This window comes from Thrips palmi, unplaced genomic scaffold (genome assembly GCF_012932325.1).
Source record: "Thrips palmi isolate BJ-2018 unplaced genomic scaffold, TpBJ-2018v1 HiC_scaffold_5, whole genome shotgun sequence".
NCBI lineage: Eukaryota > Metazoa > Arthropoda > Insecta > Thysanoptera > Thripidae > Thrips > Thrips palmi.
The window spans coordinates 6282887-6300793 of NW_023144632.1; the positions used below are offsets into that span (position 1 = coordinate 6282887).

At 60.4% G+C, this 17907-nt stretch overlaps 1 protein-coding gene across 2 annotated transcripts in view; it reads left to right on the plus strand.

Annotated features, from left to right (window-relative positions):
- LOC117650467 (tachykinin-like peptides receptor 99D) overlaps positions 1–17351 on the plus strand; it is a 39552-nt gene extending 22201 nt beyond the window's left edge. The window contains exons 5-8 of one of the 2 annotated variants that reach the window (XM_034393922.1): positions 10794–10990; positions 14934–15076; positions 15571–15898; positions 16329–17351. In XM_034393922.1, the coding sequence (XP_034249813.1) occupies positions 10794–10990; positions 14934–15076; positions 15571–15875 (645 nt within the window). In that variant the 3' untranslated portion in view covers positions 15876–15898; positions 16329–17351. The remainder of the gene's footprint in view (positions 1–10793; positions 10991–14933; positions 15077–15570; positions 15899–16328) is intronic. The other variant, XM_034393924.1, reaches the window with a different exon arrangement.
- Positions 17352–17907: the final 556 nt, after the last annotated feature.

Consider the following 17907-nt stretch of genomic DNA (forward strand, 5'->3'; position numbering starts at 1 on the left):
GAATGCTGTTTGACGCTGGCACAGCCTCGCTGTTTGAGTGGCACAGCCTCGCTGTTTGACGCTGGACAGCCTCGCTTTTTGACGCTGGCACAGCCTCGCTGTTTGACGCTGGCACAGCCTCGCTGTTTGAGCGGGCACAGCCTCGCTGTTTGAGCTGGCACAGCCTCGCTGTTTGACGTGGCACAGCCTCGCTGTTTGAGCTGGCACAGCCTCGCTGTTTGACGCTGGCACAGCCTCGCTGTTTGAGCTGGCACAGCCTCGCTGTTTGACGCTGGCACAGCCTCGCTGTTGAGCTGGCACAGCCTCGCTGTTTGACGCTGGCACAGCCTCGCTTTTTGACGCTGGCACAGCCTCGCTGTTTGAGGCTGGCACACCCTGCTGTTTGACGCTGGCACAGCCTCGCTGTTTGACGCTGGCACAGCCCGCTGTTGAGGCTGGCACAGCCCGCTGTTTGACGCTGGCACAGCCTCGCTGTTTGAGCTGGCACAGCCTCGCTGTTTGAGCTGGCACAGCCTCGCTGTTTGACGCTGGCACAGCCTCGCTGTTGAGCTGGCACAGCCTCGCTGTTTGACGCTGGCACAGCCTCGCTGTTTGAGGCTGGCACAGCCTCGCTTTTTGAGGCTGGCACAGCCTCGCTGTTTGGGCTGGCACAGCCTCGCTGTTTGAGGCTGGCACAGCCTCGCTGTTTGACGCTGGCACAGCCTCGCTGTTTGACGCTGGCACAGCCTCGCTGTTTGACGCTGGCACAGCCTCGCTGTTTGAGGCTGGCACAGCCTCGCTGTTTGACGCTGGCACAGCCTCGCTGTTTGACGCTGGCACAGCCTCGCTGTTTGACGCGGGGGGCCACAGCCCGCTGTTTGAGGCTGGCACAGCCTCGCTGTTTGACGCTGGCACAGCCTCGCTGTTTGACGCTGGCACAGCCTCGCTGTTTGACGCTGGCACAGCCTCGCTGTTTGACCTGGCACAGCCTCGCTGTTTGAGGCTGGCACAGCCTCGCTGTTTGAGGCTGGCACAGCCTCGCTGTTTGACGCTGGCACACCCTCTGTTTGACGCTGGCACAGCCTCGCTGTTTGACGCTGGCACAGCCTCGCTGTTTGACGCTGGCACAGCCTCGCTGTTTGACGCTGGCACAGCCTCGCTGTGTGAGGCTGGCACAGCCTCGCTGTTTGACGCTGGCACAGCCTCGCTGTTTGACGCTGGCACAGCCTCGCTGTTTGACGCTGGCACAGCCTCGCTGTTTGACGCTGGCACAGCCTCGCTGTTTGACGCTGGCAAAAGCCTCGCTGTGTGAGGCTGGCACAGCCTCGCTGTTTGACGCTGGCACAGCCTCGCTGTTTGACGCTGGCACAGCCTCGGTTTGACGCTGGCACAGCCTCGCTGTTTGACGCTGCACAGCCTCGCTGTTTGACGCTGGCACAGCCTCGCTGTTTGACGCTGGCACAGCCTCGCTGTTTGATGCTGGCACAGCCTCGCTGTTTGAGGCTGGCACAGCCTCGCTGTGTGAGGCTGGCACAGCCTCGCTGTGTGAGTTTGGCACAGCTTCGTTTTTGTGAGGCTGGCACAGCCTCGCTGTATGGGGCTGGCACAGCCTCGCTGTTTGACGCTTGCACAGCCTCGCTGTTTGACGCTGGCACAGCCTCGCTGTTTGACGCTGGCACAGCCTCGCTGTTTGACGCTGGCACAGCCTCGCTGTTTGACGCTGGCACAGCCTCGCTGTTTGACGCTGGCACAGCCTCGCTGTTTGAGGCTGGCACAGCCTCGCTGTTTGACGCTGGCACAGCCTCGCTGTTTGACGCTGGCACAGCCTCGCTGTTTGACGCTGGCACAGCCTCGCTGTTTGACGCTGGCACAGCCTCGCTGTTTGACGCTGGCACAGCCTCGCTGTTTGAGGCTGGCACAGCCTCGCTGTTTGACGCTGGCACAGCCTCGCTGTTTGACGCTGGCACAGCCTCGCTGTTTGACGCTGGCACAGCCTCGCTGTTTGACGCTGGCACAGCCTCGCTGTTTGACGCTGGCACAGCCTCGCTTTTGACGCTGGCACAGCCTCGCTGTTTGATGCTGGCACAGCCTCGCTGTGTGAGGCTGGCACAGCCTCGCTGTGTGAGGCTGGCACAGCCTCGCTTTTTGTGATTTTTGGCACACCCTTCGCTTTTGAGGCTGGCACAGCCTCGCTGTATGGGGCTGGCACAGCCTCGCTGTTTGACGTTTGGGCACAGCCTCGCTGTTTGACGCTGGCACAGCCTCGCTGTTTGACGCTGGCACAGCCTCGCTGTTTGACGCTGGCACAGCCTCGCTGTTTGACGCTGGCACAGCCTCGCTGTGTGAGGCTGGCACACCCCGGCTTTTGCCCGCGGGGGCCAGCCTCGCTGTTTGACGCTGGCACAGCCTCGCTGTTTGACGCTGGCACAGCCTCGCTGTTTGACGCTGGCACAGCCTCGCTGTTTGACGCTGGCACAGCGTGGCTGTTTGACGCTGGCACAGCCTCGCTTTTTGACGCTGGCACAGCCCCGCTGTTTGACGCTGGCACAGCCTCGCTGTTTGACGCTGCACAGCCTCGCTGTTTGACGCTGGCACAGCCTCGCTGTTTGACGCTGGCACAGCCTCGCTGTTTGAGGCTGGCACAGCCTCGCTGTTTGACGTGGCACAGCCTCGCTGTTTGAGGCTGGCACAGCCTCGCTGTTTGACGCTGGCACAGCCTCGCTGTTTGACGCTGGCACAGCCTCGCTGTTTGACGCTGGCACAGCCTCGCTGTTTGACGCTGGCACAGCCTCGCTGTTGAGGCTGGCACAGCCTCGCTGTTTGACGCTGGCACAGCCTCGCTGTTTGACGCTGGCACAGCCTCGCTGTTTGACGCTGGCACAGCCTCGCTGTTTGACGTGAAAAACAGCCTCGCGGTTTGACCTGAAAACGGGAGGCTGTACTAAAACAGGGGGCGTCCAACCCTTAACCGGGGCGGGAGCCAAACCCCTTCCGGAAACGCGAGGCTGTACTCCCCAGCGGGCGGTGAGAAACAAACCCAGGCCAAAAAGGGGGTGTCCCAGCAAAAGGGGGGAGCCTAACACAGGGGGCCCTTTGGGGTTTGGTGTACTCCCCCCGGGGGAGTACACCATCCCTAGGGACAGTGTACGCCCCCCTTAGGGAGAGTACACCATCCCTAGGGATAGTGTACTCCCCTACCTCGAGAGGGGGGGAGTACATTGACCCTAGGGATAGTGTACTCCCGGGGATTGTGTACTCTCCTACCTCGAGGGGGGGGGAGTACATTGACCCTAGGGATAGTGTACCCCGGGAGTACACTATCCCTAGGGTCAATGTACCCCCCCCCTCTCGAGGTAGGGGAGTACACTATCCCTAGGGATGGTGTACTCTCCCTAAGGGGAGAGTACACTGTCCCTAGGGATGGTGTACTCCTGGGAGTCAATGGTCATGAGAGTATAATGCCCCGCCCAGACCGGCCCGGGCCAGCGGGCTTTTCCGCGCCTGCACCGGCAGGGACAGTCCACCACACTCGGCTCGCTGCCGATCGGTCTGCCGGACAAGTCGCTTTCGGGACTAGGATCTACGGGCTCCGTACGGGGCAGTCCGATGGAAGCATCATCTCTGATCGGGCATCCATCGGGCAGTCCCGGTCCCGACGCGGGCTCGTGGCGGACAGTCCGACCTGGTCTCGGGCGCTCTATGGAACAGTCCGAGGGTGTTCGGACTGATTCGGACCGATTTCGACCAGGTTTCGGAACATTTCGCTTTTATGTGGGAGGCGCCGCTTTCCTGCCCCCGCCGCTTCCTGGCTAGTGTGAGAGAGTTGTTTTCACAAAATATTTTGAAACGTTACAAGATTTTTTTTTTTTTTTTTTTGGGGGGGGGGGGATCTGACCTGGATGCGAGCTGCGTCCACCACGAGGCATCGCCAGTAAAACGAGAACCGATGGGCCGGCCGCCTAATGACTGCCTGTAACCATCGTAACGAAGCCAGGCCTCGGCGAGGCTGACGCCGAGGCTGACGCACTGAGGCTCGACGTCATGAAATGTGGCCCGCCGCCTCGATGCTGACGCCCGGCCTCGGCCATAAACAAGACAACAAGACGCTGCGGCCCATGGAGCGCCTAATAATTTGGCCCATTCCCCGTCCTGGCCGGGCCGGGCCTGGCCCTGTGGCCCGGGCCTCGCTGTGGCCTGCAGGGACATGGCGCCCTCCAAAGTATGTCGACATGATGGGTCCGCGACCGCACACGCTATATGGGAAGTTGCCAAAATTGTGGGTCCTTTTGGCTCCTAAAAAAATGAAAAAAATATCTCGTTCTAATTTTTTTTTAGTATTTTTCCTGTATTTTAGGGGTCATTCTAAACGCATTTCCGAAGGAGGCCAGAATTTTTTCGCACTTCGATTTTTCCCCTATACTTTACATGGGGGAATGGCACGGAAGTTACCGAAAATGTGCATGGCACGGAAGTTACATCATCAAACAAACCGTGAAAACGGACCAACCCGTTCACCAAATCGAACGGGTGTCTCGCCTAAAGTTTAAAAGACGTGAAAGCGCAAAATGGCCAGGTGGACCGAAGTCGATAGGTCGAGTAGCAAGCTCGCTATTGATGACACGGAATGTTACACACAAACCTGACACATGCCGGATTTTTACCTTCGATGGTCTAGCTAGCCGGAATGGAGCCCTCCAGCGAAAATCCGCCTACCGCGCTGGAAAGAGGAAACCGTGCTGCTGATTCTGGACGCTGAGCCGAACTTTTCCCGCTACAGGTTCGGCGCTGAGGCGCGAAACTAAAGCTGACGATGTTTGAAATCCAGTACACGGTGGACACTCTGCAAACTCAAGTGTGTGCCAGGCACACACTTCCTGGTGCATGCCTGCAGGCACACACTTCCTGGTGCATGCCTGGCAGGCACACACTTCCTGGTGCATGCCTGGCAGGCACACACTTCCTGGTGCATGCCTGGCAGGCACACACTTCCTGGTGCATGCCTCAGGCACACACTTGCCGTCGCTTATGCATGCATACAAGCAAGTGTGTGCCTGAGGCATGCACCAGGAAGTGTGTGCCTGCCAGGCATGCAGAAAAGAAGTGTGTGCCTGCCAGGCATGCACCAGGAAGTGTGTGCCTGCAGGCATGCACCAGGAAGTGTGTGCCTGGCACACACTTGAGTTTGCAGAGCATTTTTTCATCCAATAAAGCAGGAGGTGAGAGTCACTGGAAGAAATTGCTATCTAAGGGTGTCATAAAGGGTTGCCAACGGAACAAAAGGCTGTTCGCGGATTTGCTCTCCGACAAATAGTTCAGGAGATTTTCGCCTTGGAACACGGACTTTTTGGACAATGGACAGCACGGAAGTTACATTTTGCCCAGTTTTGGCCTGTTTTGACAGGGAAATGCTTGATCTGCATGCTCGGTTAGTGGGTGGGATAGCAGGGGAGATGAAGCCCAATCATAGGAATCAAACCGCAGGTCGATACGTCGAAAAATAAGGAAACTGTGGCCCAGAGACACAAAAGGACCCACAATTTTGGCAACTTCCCATATATACTCCCTCCAGCTCTCGCCCTGTGGGTAAGTGGGCGCGGGGTCCGGGGTCGGGTGGGTTAGTCGCTGCGAATCTCTTCCGAAATAGACGTCGGCTGGCACTTGGGGGCGGATAGCGGACGGGAGCGTCCAGGCCCGCGTAGCCCGGGGCAGCATGCCACAGCGATCCGGAACCCAGCTCGCCAACTCAGGGCGCCACACTGTGGGTCTGCACCGCGCACCGCGACCCGGCTCGTGTTCAGGGACCATTACACGCGCCTCAGCCGCCTCAGTCGGGAGCAGCGGAAAAGAAAACAAGCGCACAGTACGGCGATAGAAGGCGAGAATGACATCGGCGTGGCGGCAGCAGTAATCACTTGTCAAGTTGACAATGTCAACCCGCTTTGACCTTTCGGCTTTCGCGCGGTGCTGCTGCCACTGCTCGCCCCGCGCAGCTCCGCGCAGCTCCGCGCCGCCACCGAACCGAAACCCTCCGTCTGAGGGAGAAAACTCGAGATCCGATTCTAAAGTGTTGTTTACTCGCAGCCCGCCTCCGCCTCCGCCGCGGCCACTCCACTCCATTCTCGGGCACGTCTTCGGTTTCGCAAATGCGAGTCGCGCTTTTTCGGGACGTCGCGCCGTATGCCCTTCGCGACAAGAGCAGTGCCAGAGATTCGCAGGCCCAATCTGGCCTCCAGCAGCCACCTGGGAATCCCAGGTACTGCTTTCGCCGTGTTTGGATGGAATGTCTGCGACGCAAAGCAGTGTGGCGACGAGTCCGTGTCACTACCCCCGACGATACAAAATTCTGTTTCACCACGGAAATAGGTTTTGGGATGAACTCGCGTCGAATCACATTATAACAGTTGGTGGATTTTTTTCACCAAAACTTGTTTTTTTTTAAAGCGGGCATTAATTTGACCATTGTGAGTGACCAGCAGTCTGGGCGACCGATGCGTCTGGCTGCCTCCCGTGGCGCCGTCTGGCGCCGCTTTATGCTTTATACAAGTTTGTGAAATCCTAAAAGTTGTTGCCGACTTCGAAGTGGAACCCGGACCGGCCGCGAGGTTGTTATGGCAGCGACGCGATGGAACCGTGAAAGCGTCTCGCGTGGCTTGGCCGGCTCGGCCAGCTCGGCCGGCTTGGTGGCGAGAAAAGGGAGAGACTTGCAAAGAAGGCGGCCGGATGCCTACCCCCCCCCCTCTCTCTCTCTCTCTCTCTCTCTCTCCCCCTCTGTGTCGCAAACCAGGGAGGATGGACACCGTTTTTCCGGCCATTTGTCGTCCATCCTGGCCAAATTTCTCCTGCCCGTGAATCGACCGAAAGTTTTGTCCAACATTTGTCCGTCTTGTTCTATCCAAGCTGTGTTTCTTCGACCCATGTACATCGCCACAGGGCCAGGCTACAGCTAGAGAGCGACTCGGCGGCGCTCCATTGATCCTAACACCCACTCTCTGTCAGTCAAGACCTGGCAGCAGGACACCCAAAACAAAGGTCCCTTGTTTATTTGTTTTAGTAAATTTTGTTCTCCTTTAAAAGAATTTCTAACTCATTTCAACGAAAAAATAGAGCACCAGAAATAATAAATTCAACGCGATGAAGAAAATTTCAGCGAAAGAGGGCACCCCGGCGAACCGGCCCTCTTCCCCGCTGGCTTGGTGAGCCAGTGGTTCCCCCATCTCATCACAGGAGCAACCTCAGAGTTAAACCGCAGTGGCCCCGTCATTGGTCACGTCATCTGTGATGTGGAGGAGTCCTCTCATAGTAGGCCAGGCTGCCACCTTTCTCAGTAGTCGGGTTTCGATCCCCGGCCCCCTTCCCACTCAGGGGCCATGCTACTGGTAGTCAGGAGTCTGCGTCACCCTGCCCAGCAGCGGAACCACTGGGCTATGAGAGGCACGCTGGACGCCGGCCGATTTTGTATACTTGAACGAACCGCCTTCGGGCAATGCAAGCTTGGGAAAAACATTTGCTACCGAGCGGGAGTCGAACCTCGAGCCCTTCAGTCCGAACCCGACGCCTTACCGCTCTCGGCCACCTGCCGCATGCGGACACATAAATCGTCAACGGGTAGATCTCGTTGGATCGTGCTCGCGAACGTCGGTTCGGGTCGGTCCCAGACCAAGCCCTGGCGGGCGTGGCGGGCCCGGGCGGCGACTGGCCCAGCTTCGAATCCCGGCAGAAGCCTGCAGTTTTTGTCGGTCTCTGGTACCTTTCAGGTTCTTCCCAAAGAATCTCCACGGTATGTATATATGCCGTGAAATGTTAGAAGCGGTTGCAGCTCTAAAATCGTGGGAAAAAATAATAGCGCCGCCGGGATTCGAAGCTGGTCAACGGTTTTGACCGAAACCGGCGCTCCGGATCGGTTCGGGACCGACCCTCACCGACGTTCGCGAGCACGATCCAGCGACATCCACCCGGTGACGATCATTGGACCAGGGCTCCGCGGAGAAGGCGTGCGGCACGCGAGGCCTGCCGCCGCTCGGAAGCGGAAGGACTAGGCCGGGAAAATCCGACTGAAGTCTACGGCGATCGGGAGGGGGAGGGGGGGGGGGAGGGGCGGCACGCGGTACGGCACCCAGCTGCGCTCAAGTGCGGCGACACGTTCGACGAACCGGGCGGCGGGCGGCCGGGCCTCCACAGGTGGCCGACGCTCCTGTCAGATTCCGGCCATTCCCAACAGGCTGGAGAGTAGGCGTCCCCGCCGCGTCGCTCACGCCAAGGGCAAGGCCGGCATGAAGGGCGCCCGGCAGGTAGGCAACCCTCGGGCTGGACGCACGCGCGTGTCGGGCGGGCTGGCCTACCCTCGCGTTCGCAGGCGCTCGCCTCCAGCCTGGCTGCTGATTGGCTCCTCGCATTCAATCGGCCCGGCCGCGGAGGGAGGGTGCAGGACGCGGAATGAAACGCGTCTCGCCGCCGTTCGCCATTGAGCCGCAGACCCTGGACGGGCACGGTAGCTCCCTGCCTCTCGCCCTGCCTCTCGCCCTGACTGGCGCCCTGCCTCTCGCCCTGACTGGCGCCCTGCCTCTCGCCCTGCCTCTCGCCCTGCCTCTCGCCCTGCCTCTCGCCCTGCCTCTCGCCCTGACTGGCGCCCTGCCTCTCGCCCTGCCTCTCGCCCTGCCTCTCGCCCTGCCTCTCGCCCTGCCTCTCGCCCTGCCTCTCGCCCTGACTGGCGCCCTGACTGGCGCCCTGCCTCTCGCCCTGCCTCTCGCCCTGCCTCTCGCCCTGCCTCTCGCCCTGCCTCTCGCCCTGCCTCTCGCCCTGACTGGCGCCCTGCCTCTCGCCCTGACTGGCGCCCTGCCTCTCGCCCTGCCTCTCGCCCTGCCTCTCGCCCTGCCTCTCGCCCTGCCTCTCGCCCTGCCTCTCGCCCTGACTGGCGCCCTGCCTCTCGCCCTGACTGGCGCCCTGCCTCTCGCCCTGACTAGCGCCCTGACTGGCGGCGCCGGCTTAGCCGTGTCTGCAATCTCCGTGTCGCCTGTCTCGGCCGTCTCGGCGGGCCACGTGAACTCTGCGAGTATGACGGGAACCACCCGCCGCAGTGCGACTCCATCTCGCATGCGCGCGAGGGCCAATTTTGTGTCGCGGGCAGGGACGGGGCTGACAAGGGAAACAGACCCGCAGCCCCGCCCCGCCGGGGTGCAGTGCATCCCTCCCCCGGCCCAGAGGGGGAAGCGGGAGGCGCCGGAGACGCCAGGCATAAAGTCGTTTGTTCGGCTGCAAACGCCGTCAGCCCTTAGCCCGGCGGCGGCGCTGCAGTCCTGGAGGGAAGGGCCCAGAAGGGCCTCGTCGAGCAGCGCGGAGCAGCTCGCGGACTCGCGGCCCTAATGTTGTCGCTTCTTTGTCTTCGCGACCGTGCGCCGGGACGGGACGCCTCGAGGGGGTGACACACGCTGGCGGGCTTTCCAGCCATCCTCCCTGGCGGGGCGGGGCGGGGCGGGGCGGGGCGGGGCGGGGCGGGCGGGGCGGGGCGGGGCGGGGCGGGGCGGGGCGGGGCGGGGCGGGGCGTCCTTTGTGGAGCCGCCGTGGAATTGATTGCCACGGCTCTCCCGTGGCGCCGTGTCGCCTCCATCGGCTCCAGGAATGCGCCTGGCCCCGCCGCGGCCCCGTCGCAATAACAGCAACAGCGCCGCGCCGCCAAAGGGTTGCTCCGTCCCGTTCGTCCCGGTTCGTCCGACCGTTTGACGACCTCGTCATTTTTTGGGCGAGGGCGGCTGGGACAACGGGGGACGCGGAACGCCGCGGAACGGTTTACGAGTCGCGAATTTGCAGCCGTTCTCGTAAAGCGCGTTACGGCCGCTTGGCTTTGCCGCCCCGCCCCCGCGCTTTAACAAGTTTGGCTCTGGCCGACATTTGGTTTGCAGCCGTTCATGGTAATTTTTTTTAAATCTGTCATTGTGGCGCTAATGGCGTGGCACCAGCTGTAACTGAAACAGGCGGGGGAGGGGGGGGCACGGTCATGCGGGCAGTCCGGCAGACAGACGGGCCGGCAGACAAACAGACAGACAGACAGACAGACAGGCAGACAGACAGACAGGCAGGCAGGCAGGCAGGCAGGCGGGAGCCGGCGGGCAGCCATCACCCAACCACGCCGCACCGTGACGTCACGGTTACGTCACGGCGACGTTGAGCAATTGGCTGTGGGGACACGTTCCGAAGGGTCGACAAGCTCGTGTTACCTCGTACGCGGAGCTATATTACCTCTATATTACACCGTATATTACTATATAATACTGCATACTACCTCTGTATTACTACATACTTCTTTGATTTGCAAGTCACATCCCCTCCCTCACAGGTTCGATCCGTAAAAGGCCTCGCCTTTATCTAAAACTGTGGCTTGCCTTCCTTTAGGCGGGTTTGGTTAGGTTAGGTTCGCGTACATCCAGGTCCCACGTCGGGGGGTCATGGCCCGCGTGACCCGGGGGGGGGGGGGGGGGGCTACGGGGGGCTCCCTCTGGGTGCGCGCCTGCCCACGCGCCTCGGGGCCGCACGGGGCAGCACACGCCCCGCCCGAATGGCCCGAACCGCCACCGGGGCGTGCGTCTTATCTCTCGGCCTGGCCTCACCGAGGAGCAAAGAAAATTATTTCCCTCCACCGGCTCGTTTCGCAAGCCTTTCTTGGCCGTGTCTCCACCCCCCACCCCTCGTCGCCGTGCTTCTTCATAACGAGGCACCGGCGTCGTGCCGTGCCGTGCCGTGGCGTGCCGTGCCGAGCCAATCTGATCGGCCGCCCATTAGTCTGTCTGCCTCTGTTAGTTCTGACCTCCTTTTCGCTGCAGGTGGTCAAGATGATGATGGTGGTGGTGACCATCTTCGGCGTGTGCTGGCTGCCTTTCCACCTCTACTTCATCGTCACCTCCGAGATCCCCGAGATCACCAGCTCGGCCTACGTGCAGGAGGTCTACCTCGGCATCTACTGGCTGGCCATGAGCAACTCCATGTACAACCCCATCATCTACTGCTACATGAACTCCAGGTGAGGCAGTGCCGAGGGCGGGACAGGAACAGGCGAGGGCACTAATTAGTTCGTGAAAATTGAATGGTTGAGGGACGCCAGCACGCTGATTCCGAGTGGCGGATTCCGTCGATGTGTCCCTCTCGCACTCATGGAGTGCAAGGAGTACGAGAGGGAGGCACGTTACAGTGGGCTGACACGCCGACAGCGCACCAGCCTGGCCGTGTCGCGTGTCGGCCGCGCCACTGCACTGCCGCCCTGCTGTCGCCCCTGCAGCGCGACACTCAACAGCGAGCAAGCGATGGCCCGATGGCCGGACAACTGCCCGGATGGCACTCAGTGTTGCCACACGTGCCGGCCAGAACCCGCCAGAACCCCCACGACTGTGTCGAAAGGTCACCCTGTTGGGATATGCAGGCAAGGACACTAAGAACACGGACCGTCCCCCCTCCCCCCGGATAAAAGCACAACAACCGAGGGTGGAGCAAATATAGACAGAACCGCTGTGGAATATCGCGCGAGGTTGGCGGTGCTGCACTGCCGCTGTGGGACGGGGGAACTTGATTTACGTCTTCGCCAGCGCGTGGAGCGTGGAGTGGAGGCGAGGCAGTGCAGAGGTTTGCCAGGACGCCGGCCGGGCGGCTCCTGCGATCGCGATCTGTGCTCCAGCCTGCCCGATAAACTCGATGCATTATGCCCGACTCTCGATACCGGGAAAACTGCAGAGTAAGAATACACTGCTAAAATATCCCCCTCCCCGGAGCCACTATTTTTCTGTTTTCCTCCTTTCGGAATGCATGCGTTTGATCATGTTTTATTATTCTCCGAGACCGTGCCGCTCCGTGGATCTGGCAGCCTGGCAGCCCGCCAACCGCACCACCACTTTACCAACAACATGTAAACATAAACTTTTTATAATCAAGGGAGGGTGAGTGAGTGTGACTTGAAGGTGTGTGTTTTCGTGCGCTGGCGAGCACGCGTGTGCGTGGATAGAGAGAAAAAGAGACCGTGAACCTCTAAGCGAGTTTACCTTTGAATTTTCTTCCTCGGCTTGTATACGTGTTATTCCCTCTTACATATCTCCCCCCTCCTTTTCTTCTCCCTCGGGGGGTTTCAAGTCTTTGGTTGAAATATGTACTCGTTTCCACGCATTAAGCCCGGCAAGAAGCCTTGCCTTGAGCATGTATGCGTGTGTGCGTGAAGGAGAGAGAGCGTGTGTAGTATGGGTGTGTGTGTATAGAATGTGTGTGTGTGTTTTTTTTTGCGCACGCGGACTGAGGATGAGAGCGTCAATTTCCGCAAGTGTGATCAACACGTGGATCAACAAGCCTCCGAGACGCGGCGCGCAGAGCTTGAGATGCCGCGGGTGCCCAGCCCTCGGCCCGGCCCGGCCCGCCCGCCATTCGGCGGGTAGGCAACCCATCGAACGCGCACGGCGAGCGGGATGGCGGCACCGTGGGCGCTCAGACCTTCCCAGACCTTCTCAGACCTTCCCAGACCATCCCAGACCTTCCCAGACCTTCCCAGACCTTCCCCGACCTTCCCAGACCTTCCCAGACCTTCCCAGACCTTCCCAGACCTTCCCAGACCTTCCCAGACCTTCCCAGACCTTCTCAGACCTTCCCAGACCTTCCCAGACCTTCCCAGACCTTCCCAGACCTTCCCAGACCTTCCCAGACCTTCCCAGACCTTCCCAGACCTTCCCAGACCTTCTCAGACCTTCTCAGACCGCGCAGAGCCTCTGTCTGGGCGTGGCGCGTGGGGCGTGTGGGGCGCGGAGCTCCCTTTGAGTGCTTTCGCACTCCGCGCAGGGTCGAGCTCCTTGTCGGCGGAGATAATGATGGCCCTGACGACGAAGGACCGAAGGGTCCGCGCTACCGCCGATACCGTCGCTGCGTCGTTGCGACATTGCGTCGTTGCTCCACTTTGAGACGGCGGTTACATTGTGAGCCGAACCCGAAACGAACGCCCGCGAACGCCGTTCTAACAGTGTAAAGTACCGCCCACGGGTGCCGCCAATACACGTAAGGTGGCAGAGAGGGCGGGGGCGGCGCGCTCAGCCCCCCCCCCCCCCTTTTCCCTCTCATTGAACCTCCAAGGGCGCGGAAGTGCAGCCAAGTGTCTCTCCGGGCCGCGGGAGCTGCCACTCCTTAAAGGTGCACTCCCATGGTCCAGACCGTCGAGCGCGAGGCACTAGCGGGCCATGCCTGCTGCAAAACGCTGCGGTTTTGTGTACACGCCCCATGCTGTCAGCAGGGAAGCCAAACAATTTTAAAGGGGGGAATGCTGCCCTGCACTGTATACACGGGGGTGAACAAACACTCTGCAAAGGGCAAAGAATGCAGCCGCACAACCTATTCGCCCGCTTTCGGCGTCGGTCGGCGTCGGGCCGCCGCCCGTGCTTCTTGCGGGTGAGTTGCCGCGGCCGGCTTCATCTGCCCCCTCCCCTCCCCTCCCTCTTTCGGTTCAATCGAAGCGAGTACTGCGGCGGAGGTCGCTTCTTGCCGCGACGCCCTCGTTGGGCTGATTCCGAATCGCTCCGTCTCTCTCGCACCCGTAGGGCGTGCCGCACGCGTGCGAGAGAGACGGAGCGACGCGCTGCTCAGCCTGCCTGCTCGGCCGTGCGTCTGTCCGCGTAAAATTTTAACCGCCGTCTGCGGGTAGGGGGGGGAGGGGGTGCGTGTTAGAGGTGACGGCGACGGCTAACGTACCCTGTCCCACTCGATCCGCCAAGACGGACCGCGGCCCGCCAAAGTGCCCAAGGCTGCCCTGACCTCTGGCTCCGCGCTTCTCCGCCACTGTGTTCGCGCCAAATTAAGTCCTCTTGGTTTTGTTTTGTCTTTCGGGCCGTCCTTGCAGAGCCGGCACACTTGCTGGAACGGGGAGGGATTGCTGACCTGCTTTCCCCCTGCAGACTCGAAGTGCGCGGTGCAGCGGGTGCAGCGTGCAGCCCACCGCTTCCGAAACAGTGATTTATCGCTCCGTCCCTCTCGCGCACCTCGCAACGCCCCGCGAGTGCGAGAGGGACGGAGCGCCGTCTCGGAATCGGCCTGCAGAGCACTTGAGCCAGATTTACAATCGTCTGCGAATAACTCGCTGTGGGAAGTTGCTCTCTGCAGTGGCTGCAGTGGGCTGCAGGCGCACCGCGGCGACCCTGTCCCTGCGGCTGGCTGGCTGGTGGCTGGTGGGCTGGCTGGTGGCTGGCTGGCTGGTGGCTGGCTGGCTGGTGGCTGGCTGGCTGGTGGCTGGCTGGCTGGTGGCTGGCTGGCTGGTGGCTGGCTGGCTGGTGGCTGGCTGGTGGCTGGCTGGTGGCTGGCTGGTGGCTGGCTGGCTAGTGGCTGGCTGGCTGGTGGCTGGCTGGTGGCTGGCTGGTGGCTGGCTGGCTGGCTGGTGGCTGGCTGGTGGCTGGCTGGTGGCTGGCTGGTGGCTGGCTGGTGGCTGGCTGGCTGGTGGCTGGCTGGCTGGTGGCTGGCTGGCTGGTGGCTGGTGGGCTGGCTGGTGGCTGGCTGGCTGGCTGGTGGCTGGCTGGTGGCTGGCTGGTGGCTGGCTGGCTGGTGGCTGGCTGGTGGCTGGCTGGCTGGCCCGTACGGGGGACGGACCGAGCAGGCGCTGCCACTCGGACTTCCGACCGGACCGACCATTTTAATTTATGCTCAGAAAGAAACGAACGCAATCATGTGGCGCTGTGGGTCTGGAAGCGGCGATTGAGGGTAGTAGGCCGCCGCCAGCCGCCAGCCCACTGTGCGCCGCGTTTCGCTAGAATAAATATTTGTGGCGACGTCCGCCACAACAAAGCGCCATTCTTTGAAGAGTCGCCGCGGTGCCCGCCACGCGGGCATTTCTGTCGGGGTTGCTGTTTTGTTGTTGTTGTTGTTGTTTGTCCTTGTTGTGGGGGCCGCTGTAGGCCGCTGGACCCAGAAACAGAGGCCGCGGTGTAACGGCAGTGGTGTTGGCATGCCTGCAGGTTCCGGCGTGGCTTCCAGGCCTTCTTCTTCTGGTGCCCGTGCGTGCGCAAGCCGGCGGCCACGCTCACGCGCAGGGAGGCCGTCACCTCGCGCTACTCCGTGACCGGCTCGCCCGACCACCACACCCGCGTCGCGCGCAACGGTAAGCCCCGTAAGCCGTCGCCAGGCGGCCCAGGCGGCCCAGGCGGCGCGTAGGTCCGGAGCGAGGGGGAAAGCACTCGCGTAATAGTCGGCTCACTCTGTCCTTAAAAGCACGCGAAACAGCCTGCGTAATAGTAGCAAAATGGCGGAAATTCTCCGAATTTCATCTGTTGAAGGGTTGTTTTCGTCTGTTTGTAGCCCGATGCATATATTTTGAGGCTGAACAGACGTATCGGGCGCAATAGTCAGGTCATAGTGCATTCCCCCTTGGCTCGGAGTAGACGTAGACCCGGACGTAGAGGTAGATGTAGAAGTACGTTGCCGTAGAACCAGACGTAGACGAGCACGCTGGGCGTGGCCTTGGCGTGGCCTTGGCGTGGCACGCCGACAGCCACCGCCGCGTTTGCTACCCTCCTTTTGTTTTGTTTTCGGTTTGGCCGCTTTGCATGGCCTTCATTTTGGTTTATTTCCTGCCTCTCCCCCGCGGTCCCGCAGCGCCCTGCCGGCCCTGCCGGCCCTGCCCCTCAGCCGGCTGGCATGTATCTCGGGGCGCGCCCGACCTGGTGCAGAGCGTCGTCATGGCGACGGCCGAGCCCGCCGCCATCATGGCCGGCATCGGCCAGGACTGCTGCACCCCGCTGCGGCACCGCGAGGCGTGCGTCACGCTCAACAGCCTCGACGAGGACGACGACGAGGACGAGGACGACGACGGCAGGAAGTCCGTGCAGGTGGAGCTGCTGTGGGACGAGGACGACGCGGCCCTGGCCCTGGCCGAGGCCCTCGCCGAGGAAGGGGTGTGACTGTGTGAGCAAGGCCGGCACGCGTAAGTACCGTCCGTTGCCGTCTTTTTGTTTTCCTGCCACGCATGGCATGTGTGTGTGTGTGTGTGTGTGGAGTGAGTGCCGTCCGGCTCGGCGAGCTTGCGCTTGATCCAGCCATAGCCCTGGCAGCATTAGAGCGCCTCAAGTTTCCTCGGGATCAAGAACAAGAACACCACCTGGTGGTAGGCGGGCAGATCGAGAACTCCAGAACACGCATGCCTTGTTACCCTCGCCGCGCTCGCCGCCGCGCCCCGGCAGGCAGTGTTATCCTCCCGCACAGCCCTGCACCGTCGAGGGGCGCGCGTGTTGTTTCCTGGAGTGACTCAGCGCCACTCGGCGCACGGCGCCCCCACCAGCCGAGTCGCGTCTCGCAGCGACACGCAGCGACAGCGCGACACGACCGCCCTAATCACCGGCGCCCTTTTTGTGCAGGCTCGGCACTGACGCAGCTCACCCTGGCCACCACGGACCCGCACCACTTCACCGGCACCGGCCAGGTGCACCCCGGGCCGGTGCGCTGGCGGCAGCCGTCTTCCTGACACGAGGACCTACGCGCCAACCGACAGGCGCGGGTGCAGACGTGGCTGTAGGGCTGTGAGCCCCTCGGGCCAGTGCCCTGTGCGAGCAGCCCGCTGTAACACCACTCTGTAGCAGCCAGCTAGCAGCCAGCTAGCAGCCAGCTGTAGCAACCAGCAGCCAGCTGTGGCACACTGAAAAACCAAACGCGGTCTACACCACACCACTGGTGTGGTCAAATGGGTGCCATTTTGACCGCATCAGTTGGTGTCTAGACCAAGTTTGGTTTTTCAGTGAGCCAGCGTGGCCGCAGGGCCACTGGCCTGGCGGCCCTCACCCCGAGGGCCTCACCCCGTCTCCCAGTGGGGGGCTGTCCGGGGCCTCGATTGACTGGGCGCATGGGGCGCATGGCCTTGCCCCGTCAGACTGTGTCAGACGCAGCTCGGCGTCGTGGAGTGTCATTGGGGAGTGTAATCTCAGAAGAAATGCATGACTGACCGGCCAGAGACTGGACGTCCCGACGAGGCGCGTGCGGGTTTCCTTGGGGTTACTTCGGACTGTGGAGCAACCGTTCTCGGCACAGAGGACGACAGAGGACATCGTGTTTCACGGGAACGCCTATCTCAGTACCTGGAGCGCAGTTACTTGTACAATGTCTAGACATACTTTTTTGTGATTTTCTCTGTGTTAATTGTGTATGTAATGAAGAATAGAAGTTAATTGTGTGTGTAATGTGGAATAGAAGTTAATTGTGTATGTAATGAGGAATAGAAGTTTTGGATCGTGATGAAAACAGTTTGTTGTATACGTGCCAATGTGTCTCTCTGCACAACTTAAGCTCTCCTTTCTTCCGTACCAAGCAACCAATCAGGTTGAATTAAAGTATTTCGGTGTGAAGTAGTAATTGTAAATAAAATGTGAGCAGCTTATTTTCTAGTGGCCTGGGTTTTTATTTGAAAAAGTTACCCTCCTCCTTGTTGGTGATTGCTTCCGAGAGATGGGAAATAACTCCCATGAGTATGAAATTGGGACAAGGTATTTAACTGACCTGAAATATCTAAGGACGAGCAGTTTAAATATATTTATTTAAAGTCCATTAATTTTACAGAATAGAGGTCACAAAGTACATAAATGCTTTCAGAGTCGAGGAAAGATCGCAAATTTATCACTTTGCAATATTAAACGGAGACAGGTCAAAATAAATCAAGACATTGACATTGCAAGCAAAACATACAGGCGAACAAATACGCACATATTCACGTGCTCTCTCTCTCTCTCTCTCTCTCTCTCTCTCTCTCTCTCTCTCTCTCTCCCCCCCCCCACACACACACACACACACAAACGAGCGCGCAAATTGGATTACTGCAAAATGTGCTCATATTACTTTTGTTATTGCCATCGCTGATATATTCTCTACAGTGCATCATCCACGACTCGCATAGTTTTAATCGATTTGGAGTGGTTTCTAGAACGTTTGCACATGCCATGACTATGA